This window comes from Watersipora subatra, chromosome 5 (genome assembly GCF_963576615.1).
Source record: "Watersipora subatra chromosome 5, tzWatSuba1.1, whole genome shotgun sequence".
NCBI lineage: Eukaryota > Metazoa > Bryozoa > Gymnolaemata > Cheilostomatida > Watersiporidae > Watersipora > Watersipora subatra.
In genome coordinates, this window is record NC_088712.1 from 49,942,149 (window position 1) to 49,955,670 (window position 13,522).

A 13,522-nucleotide genomic window follows, 5' to 3' on the forward strand; every position below is an offset into this window, starting at 1 on the left:
GCTTACTGCTGTTATCTACTACTGTGAAACCTCTATTCTAATGCCATCTCTGTTTGAGAACCATTACGGGAGAAGGGTTGAAAAATAGAGCGCCACCCTTTAATAAAATGCCACTTCTGTTTGAATGCCACTGCTATTTGACTGCCATTTGACATTCCTGATCTTCACAAATTCATGATAGCAAGTGATAAGTAGAGAAGTGTCCACAAAATAGCACTATTAAAGACTAAATCACTCCAATAACAATTAATTCATTTGTTTCTGTTTGTATCAAAGTTTGTTTTCCAACTTTAAGTCTTTAGGGTTTTTTCGTTAAAACTTTCAATACAACCCTATAGAAATAATTAGTATCTGTATTAGACTAATAATAGTTCCTTTTTTTAACGCGAAGTATTGATATTTTTATGTATGCGAAAAAGATTCTGCGCATTCACAATGGAATCTGTACTACTACTTATTTAGAGGCCAGAATTTGGAGGCTATTTGATTACGTGGCGTTTCTCTTTATTCGCGCGAGAAGTGTATACATGTATTCTAAAGTGCATCGCGTAAAAGTTTTGCTGTTCAAAAAATACTTCAGGCTCTAATATTGAATAGGTCAGCTATGCTTAAGAAGAGTTGAGGTCAGTACACACTTTGGAAGGTATTTAACAGCCAGAAGAAAATGGAAGGATTCTAAATGAAAACAACAATCAGAACGCAACTGGCTGAGCAAATAGATGCAAATAACAAGAGCAAATAGCTGAAAAATATAGCGCCATGATGTTAAATTAAAGTTTTGTGGTAGATGTGTATTTTCTTATGCGATGAAATTACTTACCAACAATCAAGGTGGTTGAAATGGTAAATTCATGTTTATTAATCTGTTGAACTAACTAAATACTAGTTTATTAAAACAAAAAATATAAACTAGCTCAGTTTATATTTTCTTAGTGGTTGTTTATTTTGCTTATTTTTAGTTTTCGCTAGAGAGTTCATTTTTGCTTGATGAACTGTTTTGAAAAACTTCGTAAGTTGAATGTTTAAAATTATTTACTTTTTGTGTAGATTCCGATATTCACTCAAGTTTTATAGTATGTTGAAAAATTCTTATTTGGAGATGATCGTAGTTAGAGGGCAGACTTTAACTGTATACCTGTGATATATTCATAATCTCCCTACTGAAGTTGCTAAAGGTTTCTGCACATGTAGACTTCCCTGTTGTCAAAATCGCTATTTTTGGCTTATACAGTAAATATGATCATTTCAATGAGGTTTTATTAGTTTTAATATATAAGTGAAATTGCCAAGGAAAACATAAGTAGGCTGGTGAACTTGGTTTCCAATTTAATTATTGCGTAACAACAAAAGTATCAAACTGGTGAATAGTTGGAGATTTTCATCGGAATAAAATTTCTAATAATTGCCAGTGATAACAAAATATCCACATGCAAATGATGAGATGGGATTGATGCAATGATGTAATGTTGTTCACAGCTCCTGTACAAACTTGTAGTCGTGGGTGAAATCACCATCACTTGGAATGTGACATGGACAGATGCTGTAACCATACCACCAACAACCCAGCCAACAACAACAACCAAGTCGACCGTGCCTGCTGGCTTGGGTATTGGTGCTATTGTCGGAATAGCTATTGGAGGAGTAGTCCTGATAGTAGTTGTAATCATCATCATCTACTTCTGCAGGAAGAATAAAGGTAATGTCATGGGAGCCTCTGTGTATATCTTCACGTTGTTACAAGTTACAAGTATCATTGCTCACATGTTCTCTTATGTTACAAGTTCAAACTGTAGAATGTGCAATTTGTAGATTTTACATGTATACTAATAAAATTCTTGTGAAATGAAACAGCTCGTCGCTAAAATGCAATCGGAGAAAAGTGGAATGCAAAATTCTTGACACATCTTCAGATTCTTGCCAGTTTTTATATAGAACCATTTCAAAATTGAAAGCCTTAAAATGGCTTGCAAAAGTATTGACACTAGTATGTTGACTGTCACATGTCACTAGTGCATCGTGAGAGATCATCATGCGTAATCAGTATCTAGGCAGTTATTCCAGCTTGTCGCAGTGGTTAAGTGGTGCTGTGTTGGTAGTGCGCCTGTCATACAGAATATCTGAGTTCGATTCCCTTCCGTTGCATTTTTCCTAATACTAAAAGTTTGTATGTGGAGGTTACATTGAGTGTAGTCACTCTATTGTGAGTTGTTAGTAGGTCACTCTAGTAGTTCGTATATAGTAGCTAACATTGCTGAACTTACTAGGCATCAATTATTGATTCCATTACACTCAAGCTTTAATTCGACCATTTGTAGTTGCTGCGAGTAAGGCTCCTGTCCAAGGTAAACAGCTAGTTTGATGTCTCTCACTACTGCATAGCTTATAGATAGGCCATAGTAAGGTCAGCAATGTAGCCCCTAGGATTCTTTCCTCTCTCTGTTTAGGTATCGGGCAATAACTCATCTATATATAGGCCTAATCTTCTCTCATTCCGCTTCTGGTTTGGTCACTGTTAATTTTTGGGCTGTCAACAAGGTAGTAATTTGGAGAGTTTAAAAGGTGCCTTTAATTGCGATATAAATATTTAAAAATTATTTGATAAAAAAGTATGCAATTATTTTCTCTAGTATTATTTTGTGTTGTTCGACTGCTTTGCAAATGGGTAAAGCTGATCAGTTAAAATGGCTATCAAGGTCACTCGCTACAAGACTGCTATTTTTTTCAAAACGCTGAAAAGTATTTGGTATAGTTTGGTGATGTTTTTATTCACTTTGAAAACAAATTAATAACAACTTTTCAATTTCATCCGGCAAAATATTGTAGGATAGATATTGCCTTTCTTCTGATTATTCCTTTACTTCAACCTGTACGCTAAAATAAATGCTCATTGTATAGAGCTCCAGTTCACATCAGCTAACAAAGTGAATAATAGTTGATAAGAGATCATTGTTGGCGCTTTAAAATCAGTTTCCCTGCATCCTGATTTGTTTCCTACGAAGGAAATTATACACTTGACTCAAGTACAAAAATTAACACATGTTTACAATGTACTTCCAGCTTTAAATGTAAAACAATCGCTAAGCAAAAATTTATCTCGTTTATACTGAATGCGACAAAACCTTGTGATAAGTCGTTGGATGAATGCTTGGCTACAATATTAGCAGGCTTTCGTTGTTAAGAAAGAATTTATTGTAGTAGGCGTAATATCAAAATTAGAATTTTTCAACTGGTACAACTGGCAATATGTTATGCTCTTTATTTCTGCACATCTGCGTAAGGTCATCAAAACACGATAACACGATTTTTACACGATTTTTACACGATTTTGCTGTAGGTGGTAAAGAGCTTTAACTAACTGTAACTTCAGCTGTAACTGGGTGTTGTGTCTAGGACGGTCTGCTTATTAAGGCAGCTACCAAGTTTCCATACAGTGATAATGTAGTGACACCTGGCTGCACCTGGCTGCACCTGTACCGACGCACTACGTCGGGCTGACAAGCAGATCATGTTTCCATAGGGTGCTATAGCAGAGCGATGGTAGGGTGATGCCTTATGTATCAAAGACCTGTGCGCCATTTGCGATTTGCCAGTGAAAAAGTTATAGGTAATCTTTATTTTCCTTCTGAAGTGCCTATTCATTTCTTTCTATTTCTTTTCTAGACATTCTCATCAATCAATCTGAATCAATTTAAATTTATATCATTCTTTTACTCACTATTACTCTGAAATAGACTTACATCAGTCCATAAACATCCTCAAATTAATCATCATGATCCACATATTGCCTCCTGTGTCTATGTCTTGTGTTTATGGGCATATGCAAGTATATTTCAGAGTAATAGTCAGTAAGAGAATTATAAAAATATAAGTTGATTCAGATTGATAAAAATGTCTAGGAAAGAATTAGAAAGAAATGAATGAAAAGGCACTTCAGAAGGAAAATAAAGAATATAACTTTTCTAATGGCAAATGGCGCACCGGTCTTTGATACCTATGTCAAGATTGAATTTTTAAGAGGTCAAGGACAAAACAAACTATCTAAAATTCTGTAAGCTTCGTTCTCAGTCATGTAGCCATGGAACGTTTCTATTTCAGGGTTGGTCCATACAGGCTGCTTTTCTGCTATTTTTTGTTTTAAGTAAAAACAAATAGATTAGAGCATTTCAACCACTAAAACTTCTGCTCATGGAGCAATGGTTAGCATTACTAATGCGGATACACAAATGTAACATTGTCGGCCGCTTAAGCAAGTTCCATGGCACAAATACGGCACAAAGGGTGTTTCACTTCCAAACAGCGGTACTAAATCGCGACAGAGTGGAAGTTACACGGTTGTTTCCATGATGGAATTGCAGCGCCGTACGGAGGTGTGTTGCTACGCTATCGCTGTATGAAAACTTCGTAATAGTTCCGCAAGCCTTGGCGATCTTTCACTCTTTGCTCTAGCTGAGATTTGTGTGTTTCCTGCCATGTTCCTAACACGAGCCACATTGCTCAACCTTCTTTCCTTCCTGTTGTTTTTTGTAGTGGTAGTGGTGAGAGTTTATTATAGTGCTGGCTATAATGGAGTAGGCATCACACAAATTGTTGATTAGTATATCGCCCAATCTGCTGTTTATTTATATCTAGTTGGTAGTTACTGCAGTGATCTCTCTTTTGTCGTCACATATCTATGAATTGATCAATGTCTGATTTGTTCTAGAGCTCTTCCTTGTGCCTTGCATTTAACCACTGGCATCATAAGTTGGTTCTTATGTATAATAACATATAATGCTAGTGTTATGATACTGATTTAATCAGCTTATAGAGATGATTGTGAGTTTTATATTTTGCAGGAGGAAAAGGTGATCCAGTATCTACCACTGAGAAGAATCAAAGGTTTGTCCCTAAATAAATGCTTTTAATAGTAATAATGTGCGACTACAGATCTTTAGTTTGCCTTTTTTCTAGTAGTGATATGGAACTGCATATCTTGATTTTATCAGCTTTTTAAAGCTATTTATAAAGCTGTGCTTGAAAAGCTAATTTGTCACCGGATAGGCTTGTTGATAAGGCATGCTCAAGACACAATAGCTATGGTAAGCTTTGGTGAATGATTTTACGACACATTTTGTGTCATTTACCAATTAACCACTTAGATACGATACAAGTAGATACGATGGCTCCAAGGAATAATGATCATGAACTTTGAATCTTAATATCCGTTCGTGGTTTCTGTCAAGTGATCAGAAAGTCACTCACCAAAGCGCAGTTAGTCCTGCTAGTAACTCCTCAGATGAAGGTTTTTAAAGGTCTACTTTCACTCTGTCACACGCGCATAAATGATGCTATAATATATCTTTACTGTAGTAGGAACCGTGCCCATGCGTCTTTCCGAAGCCACGGTTAGAGGTTTAGAAAAAATATTGCTTTGTACATGATTTTAACCCGTGATTAACGAGCTTCACTACCTCGCGGGCTGCGACCTGCACCAATCGTTTGTCTTCCATGATGTAGAGTGGTCCTGCATATACTTAGTCTCTGTACCTTATCGGTACACCTGACGATTTCCCACATCTGTTCGAGTACTAGTACTGTACTAGTACTAAGCTGTTCGAGTACTGTACTAGTACTAAGCTGTACGAGTACTAGTACTGATGAGTACTAATATTAATATATGATAAGTAATTACTATACTGACGCACCGCAGCCATATAAAGTCTTAGTCGATTCAACCGATTGCAAGAGAGGCTGTTGAGTTTGACAGTGCGAATTATATCGATTCTATTGCAAGAGACTGTCAAACTTGTAGTTGGACGAGTAGACTCATGCTGAGTTTTTTCATGCGACGCAAAACATAAAAAAATGCTGATGACGCTGCACTGATGTTTTTTCCTACGCCGAGTTGTGAAAGTAGACCTTTAACATCCTTGCCAGTCCTCATGCTTCAAAACACTATATGATTTCCTGCCATCGCTCGATCACGTCTGCATTAAAACTCATCCACACCTTCTTGCTTCATCACATCCGCTATAAGACCTCTCCAGGATTTTTGATATTTGCATAGTTTCCATGGGTCAGTTTTGTCATCCAGCAACCAGGATTGCAACGACGTCTGATTATTGTTATTTCAAACCTGTCAAATCTATTTGGAGAAATATAAATTTATTATGTATTCAATTCAATATCAATGCCTTCGCTACATGATACTGAATGCTATTTGAGGTACGTCTGAATATCAGTATCGACCAATAGGACGACCTACTTTAACTCGGCATTGCAACTGATTTTTAATATCTGTTTTTGGAAAGTTGCTGCTGAACCTGGTTGCTTGGCATATACTATCTCATGGATCCTTTGTATGTAGAAGAATGTATGTTACGCTTTGAGCATTTCACAGTATGATTTTTATGTTGCTTTCTTCAGTTATCGGTGTGCGTGTGTGTTTACCATCTGCTTCTCTGTGTTGTGCAGTGGTCGCAAGTCGAAGTCTACTCATAAAAATGAAAAGAACCAAAATTCCCAGTCAAGTAAGTTAACACATATGACTGCTGTTTATAAGAGCTCTGTGTCTACTTCAAATGTTGCATGATCGCTGACGAGTGTCATGCGACATTACACTGGTGTCAGGCTGACATTCACCAGTGTCATGTGACATGTACACTCATGCCAAGTTGTCAATCACCAGTTTCAGGTGACAAAGCCATCAATAAATAATTTATTCAGCAATGCATCCATGTCAGGCTGTCAGTCAACAGTGTCATATTACATTTCACCGGTGTCAAGCTGTCAGCCACTCATGTCATGTTACAATGCCCCCATCCCAAGCTGTCAGTCACTCATGTCATATGATGATACACCTGTGTCAAGCTGTCAGTTGCTAGTATTATGTTACAATGAGTTGCTATCATGTGGTCAGTCACCAGTGTCATGTGATGATTTATTATTTGGTCATTACTGGTGTTGTAAGATCTTTCTGCTGGTATCTAATGTGTACTTGCTATACTGTATAGGGTAATTTGAAATTCGTACTATGCCCATATGCTGGCCCACATCGCTGCTAGTTTCACTTCATTAGACTATTCTCAGCATGAAAAACTGACTATTTATAATATTAGTCAAAAGGTTATGCGCTGTTTTTCCATGAAATACTCAATGAGTGTGCAAAATGATTGACTGCCAGTGTGCAATGTTAAAATATATTTCACATTGCAGTGCATCTAGTTTGTGCTTAATGACCAAGTTGAACCGGAATTGGAAGGGAAGCAGGAAGTGTAAGGAAGAAAAAGGGTGTATAGCTTTTTTGTTAGGTTACCTCTAGGCTTTGTCAAAAAAAAATTCATCAAGTTGCCAAAAATCAATGGAACCAAGTGTGAAAATACCGATTTCTCTTGGCGATATTCACAATTGAGCTGGCTATTTTTGTTTTGATTATCTACACGGGCGGCAAAGTTGAATAAACGGGCTTGTATAGTATGGTATAGATTTTATAGATCTGTTTTAACTCTTTCGCAACCGAGTGCATACGGCCTGAGCTGTTCAGCGTACCGAACCAATTTGTAGCGAAATTTGGACCTCGGAAATGGCTGCAAAAAAGCTGTTGTTTTACCTGAAAGCTGTCTTAGAGCCTTAAATAAATATGCATCGCGAATCGGAAATATTTTTTCAAGCTGAGGTTCTTTCCATGCAGTCACCGTAGCATCTGAAGATTGTGTAATCTTAGTTGCAATTTGTTGGAGCCATGAATTAATTCATTATCAATATTCTAAATTTGAACGCATTTTTGCATTTCATAACTATAGATGACAATGTTGTATACAAGCACATTGCGCTGATTCCTATAGTTGCCACAGCTTGCAGAGAAAACTGACTTTTTATGTCCAATAGAAGATGAGTGATAAGCCTTGGTTCATATCATAACAGGCCCAGTTTAGATTACGACATTAGGTTATCAAATGATATGCTGCAAATTTATCATTTATGTAACACTAATAATTATCAATCTTTACAGTTATGTATCCAAAAACTAGTGACGTAAACAAAGCAATGTTTGTAATACATGCAGAAACAAATAAAAACATTTAAAAAAATTATGTATCATCATTAGCTTCTTGGCCTTATCCCTTTGAACCCTGGATGTACTTGTCAATGTGCGTCAGTGACCTTGGGCAATTTGTCCAACATTTCGAAGTTTTTGAACTTTTATTAAATTTATCTAAATGCGCTCATAATACAATATTTGGTTAAACACTAGTAAAAAAGTCGGGCAGCCCTCAGCAATGTCATCAAACAGAAAAAAGACAGTATTTCACTATTATTCGGGCTAAAACTATAGAACTTCGTATGATTTTAAAAAGTCGTAAATATATTTACAGTAGTATCATATCCATCGAGCACCTGTTCGTCATCATTCCATGACTCAAAATAAACTGAGAAATTATAGTGAGTATCATAAAATTTTTCATTTGCATCACAATCATCTATGACCTACAAACGAATGAGTCATATCGATTTTTTCGCAACATCGTTCTAATAAAATTGGTTATTATAACAAAGAAAGTAGATGAAGAAATTAAATAATGGTACAAATGGAAGGGATGTTTCTGGTCAAACATTCTGTGGAAAAATTAATTTGGTTGGATTACGCCTTTACTTAGAAACAGCGTTTGTAAACAGAGCCTTGTGAATGTAGGTATTTCTGCTGCTAGGAGTTCTGACACGTCTTACGCAAAACCGGAATACCAGTGTTAGGATTAAAAAAGTTAATCACCAGTTGTGTTCTGATTATGGCTCTCACTTAGTGCTGATTGAGTTGCTTCTGGTGTTTCAATTCCTTCTGTAGTCTCTCCTGGCCTCAAATCTTCTTTCTCTGCTGAACCGTTCGATATCAGCATCCAAATCATTTTTTGGCAAAGCATAAACTTTAATGTTGCCTCTTTTATTTCTCTACGTAATGGAAGATAAACTTTCTCTAATGAGCATGTGTGCTAAGCACAAATATTTGCTTTGCAATAGTAGTACAGGTTGTATCCTAATTACACAGGCCGAGAATTAGTTACCATATTTGAAAATTTCCAAACAATTGAGATGATTTTAAAAAGTTCATCCTTACTGGCAGCGATGGGATTGATACGCCGCGCAAAATCGCTTCCCCCCATGTAGTCTATATTGGTACACTAAGGTTTAAGGTTATTTATGACAATCCTACTTGACATGGTCGATGTTTCAAACAAGCTGTGTTTGTGAAAAAATAGCGTACAGATCTACAAGACAGTTTTTACCTTTCTCACCAGATATGGTCATCCGAGGTTTCCTCATTTATGCCTAGCCACTCAGTAAGAACAAACCGGACACTTTTGCTACCTGAAATGATACGCTCGCAGGCTCGTGCCAACATATTGTGCGTCCCAAAAGATCAATGTAGCGATGGTGCTTGTTATAGTTGTGAAGAGATCAGTGAATTTTGTTCATTCATTTACTGAAGTGATTTCCTTACCTGAGGTTTGTCACAGGGAAATATTAGAGAGACCGACTAACAAGTATCTGGCACAATTTTACGTTGTTGGTTCAGCCACACAGTAAACTCTAAAGGATTTGTTTTGCATAAAACCTGTAATCAAAAATGAATTAATTTGAATGGTGGTTAGAGAAAAGGCCACACAAAGTCGAGCGTTCAAGCGATAGCTGTATTGTACATGGTCTAGTAATTTCTTGGCTCAGTTGATTTGTGCGTGACAGTGTGCTAATTTTAGCCTATGTGTAATACTCCTAGCATGCCGTGTAATGCAATTAATCACATCCCATAAAGCTAGTGAAGTCCATCCTTCAACTTGACAATTGTCAATGTGACTGTACAGTCATTTTAATTTCACATTACATTGATGTCCTCATTTTCTAGATATTGTTTCCTCGAAGAAGTACTTGCGGCATTTATGATTTAGCAGGGGAAAATTGTATGTAACCTAAATTTATAAACACATCAAGTTCACAAACGTAAAGCACATTAAACTGTTGTTTACTGATTAAGATATTAATATTATTATTAGTGTTTTTCATTTAACAATTACCATTTAACAACTGCCCGTTCATCAACTTGATACAGGCTAATCACAAGGTAGCTATCAAAACTGTTGCATATGCCTTTTGCTGTAAACCAATTTCTGCTGGACCTCAATGAATTAATATCTTGACTCACAGAAATTACCGCTAATAATTGGCTCCTTGCAGCGGATGCAAGGCTGCAATATGAACATATACTTTTTCACTCGCCGCCGGCGACCTGTTGTTATTATAGCTCATGCATACTTGCATCAGATCTGTGTTTGCGCTGATGTATAAATTGCTTAAAATAAACCATAGCTGCATGTTTAAATGCTGAGCAAATGTGATGCAAAGAACTTGTTAAATGGTTTAGCTCTCTCCAAGACTCCGGAAATGTCGCAACGCCTTGATAACAGCGTCTACACAGTGTGATCAATCAAAGTTTACATGTACCAACCATTCATAACTGATCAGTACAAACTCACCGATATTACAAGTATGCTATAAGCCTAGCTTTTAGTTATCTCTTTATCTCTACAATTTATGTCTTGCAGTACTTGTTACAACTGTTGGTTAACCGAGTGTGTTGAATGCAGTAAGTCAGTTAGAAACAATGGAGATGCTTTACTAAAACTCAGCATAAACTGATCTGCTGTTGTACATGGCCTGTCACTTAGATGATAGGCGTTTAGATAAGCGAATGCGCATGACAGGATACCTACACATCTGCCAGTGTAAACCAACCATCACATACATTTAAACTAGCATAGCATATAGTGTTATGATCGTCTAGTGGCACACACTGCTGCTGTTGCTCAACAAATTGCAAGCAGCGTAGCCTCAACTTCAATGTTGCAATTATTAGCTAGCAGGCCTACATGAAAGCTTTGGATCTGCAATCAATGACTGCATAGCATCTCTGATCACTCAGCTCCAGTTTACTGGTCAATTTGTTTTATTCACTCGGTTAACCAACTACTGGATTGTGCCAGTTGACCACAAGGGTGTGCAAAAAGTGATTATGTAGCCGCTATATAAAACCTATAGTAGTTCTTAACACAGTTTTGATATCATTTGTTTATACCGAATTGCTGATAGTAATATATGTATATACTATGTATATATATATATATATATATATATTTACTTCATGGAACTCGCATGGAGTTACTCATCATCTGAGCAAAATTGTACTTTTTTATTTTTAGTTTATAAAACAGTTTTTCCCCATTTTTCGGTTCTTGTAATGGTGTGAAAGTACTGTTATTTTCAGGCAAGAATTAGTCAAAATAATGAAGCTGCCTTATTGCAATAGAAAACAACCAAAACTGGATTGTCACATGGTTACAGGTTAATAACCAGACTAGTCCTGTTGTCCATTGTTTACTAGCAAATGATATTTTTAAATAACTGCTAGTTTTGTCGTTAAAATGCCTCTGATGAGTGGCCCCTACAGACAGGGATGATAGTTGATGCTATTCATCTGCATGTGTGTAAAACCAGCGAGGACATTTTTGCCTCGCGCGTGCTCTCAGTATTTGTCCATTGTGACGAGGAGGAAGATTTGGTAATTGCGGGCACATTTAATTACCGTGCAATTACCGTTTCAAAGGACGTTGGCATGTGGGATTAACGTGAATGGTTTGGCGAAAAAGATAACGAGTTATCCATGGAAGGTCATAGCGATGCACTGTAGGAACCAGTGAAGTGGTAAAATGTGTGAAATGGAATAGCCTGCGTGGCATTTTTTGCATATCATTCGCAAGTGCCATTTCTATATTTGTAAGCACAAAGTGAAACATTCAATAACAATTTGCTAGCAACAAACTAGCTTGACTTGCGGGTTTTCGTCATTTCTAGTTTATGGATGAGGCAAACTTGCGACATTAACCTACAAGTTTTCATAGAAGCACCATACGTGTAAAATAGTTTTATTTGAGCTGTCACAAATAGTTTACTAGTGTCAACTATGATTGGGTGATACTGGGCAGCTAGACACTTTAATACAGGTGGGTTCCCAACTTCCCCCTAGTTGGGAGTCCCTGCTGTAATAAAACAGTTGTTGAGGCTTGAAAAGTAGACACCGAATGACTGCAGATGGTGGTAGTGTTTAACACTCATAAACCATTGGTATCAGTTGGAATTGCACACTTGAGCACAAGCGTACTCTTTATGAGCTACTACCAGTAGCTATGAGTCATTAATGATTTAACGTGACCGCAGAATCCCAAAGCTTTCCTTGTCTAACAATGCAGTAAAAAGTGCCTTATGGTTTTTCACGCTGCATCAGGATATTGATTGCATTGGCAAGCGTAGGCAGGCATGGCTAGCGTAATGTTCAGCTGTCTGTCAACACGCTTCATCGTGAGCAGCCATGATCCTTCAGGGCAACTTTTAACTACTAGCATTATTTCTTGCATTACTCTGTCATATGCTTACGGAGCACAGGCTAGTAGGAAAGACTCACGCTCACTTATACAACTGCAGGTGTTGAGTCAGTTGGCCTTGTTGCAAGGTATATCTGAAAACAATGGCTATGGCACATTGAGAGGTCAGCTGTGCTAGTAGGTGCTGCTGCAAAAACTTCCATTAGGCTTTTTTCATGCTTTGTCTAGGGTGGGTGCTAATGCAGTCTTTGGCTTATTCACCACAGGCTACTGGCAGATAAACCTAATCACCCTCTGTACTAGGCCATGTAATATACGTCGGCTTATCTGAGATATGGTGGCCGTTAAGGCATTAACTAACAAATTCATTTCTTTTCCTATGTAACTCTGTGTCCAGCAAAAGGGTATGTGCGACCATTCTGCTATTGCATTAGCTTTTTCAATGTTTAATGAAGATTCGTTTTGTTAAGTAAACAGTCAATAAATACATTACTGTGTCAAAAGGCTTAAACTTTATATGGTAAAATCTTAATTTATGAACCTAAAAGTAAAATGGTATATCAACAGAACTGTTGAAAATCGTAATTTACGACTTGAAAATTCTTTAAAAACAGTTATAACACCAAACTATCTTTTAGTTCTATTAACCATTTTAAAATATTTTGAGCTGAAAATTATTTAACAATTATACTTGTGTGTTTTATATCTTTTTATCGAAGCCGCTCACTTTGCGTTGCGGCTGTTTATTCTGTTGAATAGAGACCGATATTATAAATGAAAGCATGAATTTGGAATGAAATTATGTTTTTCTAGCGATGGCTGATAACTCGCCTTAATTTGGTAAGATCCATATGAGGGTGATTTTCATATAGCACAAATTGATGTTACTGCATGAATCACTGGATATCACGTTATCTTTTCATTATTGCTTGCGCATCACCACCTAGTTCGACCCTATTTTCAACTTGCTGGTTTTTTAAATTACTTCCATGTGTGGTTTAGGGTACCAAGCCCTCCCCAAGCAATTATTGTTGTATCAGCCACTGGCCTGTTGTATTTGTAACTATCTAGCTATTACCATGGCTGTTGTTGCCGGTGTGCTGTTCATAAGCGTG

The 13,522-nt window shown here is 37.0% G+C and overlaps 1 protein-coding gene across 1 annotated transcript in view; it reads left to right on the top strand.

Moving 5' to 3' along the window:
• Positions 1 to 13,522, top strand: part of LOC137396818 (neural cell adhesion molecule 1-B-like) — a 474,203-nt gene that overhangs the window by 458,817 nt on the left and 1,864 nt on the right. Inside the window, exons 5-8 of the mRNA XM_068083132.1 lie at positions 1,496 to 1,696; positions 2,316 to 2,342; positions 4,836 to 4,878; positions 6,454 to 6,509. Coding sequence (XP_067939233.1) covers positions 1,496 to 1,696; positions 2,316 to 2,342; positions 4,836 to 4,878; positions 6,454 to 6,509 — 327 coding nt within the window. The remainder of the gene's footprint in view (positions 1 to 1,495; positions 1,697 to 2,315; positions 2,343 to 4,835; positions 4,879 to 6,453; positions 6,510 to 13,522) is intronic.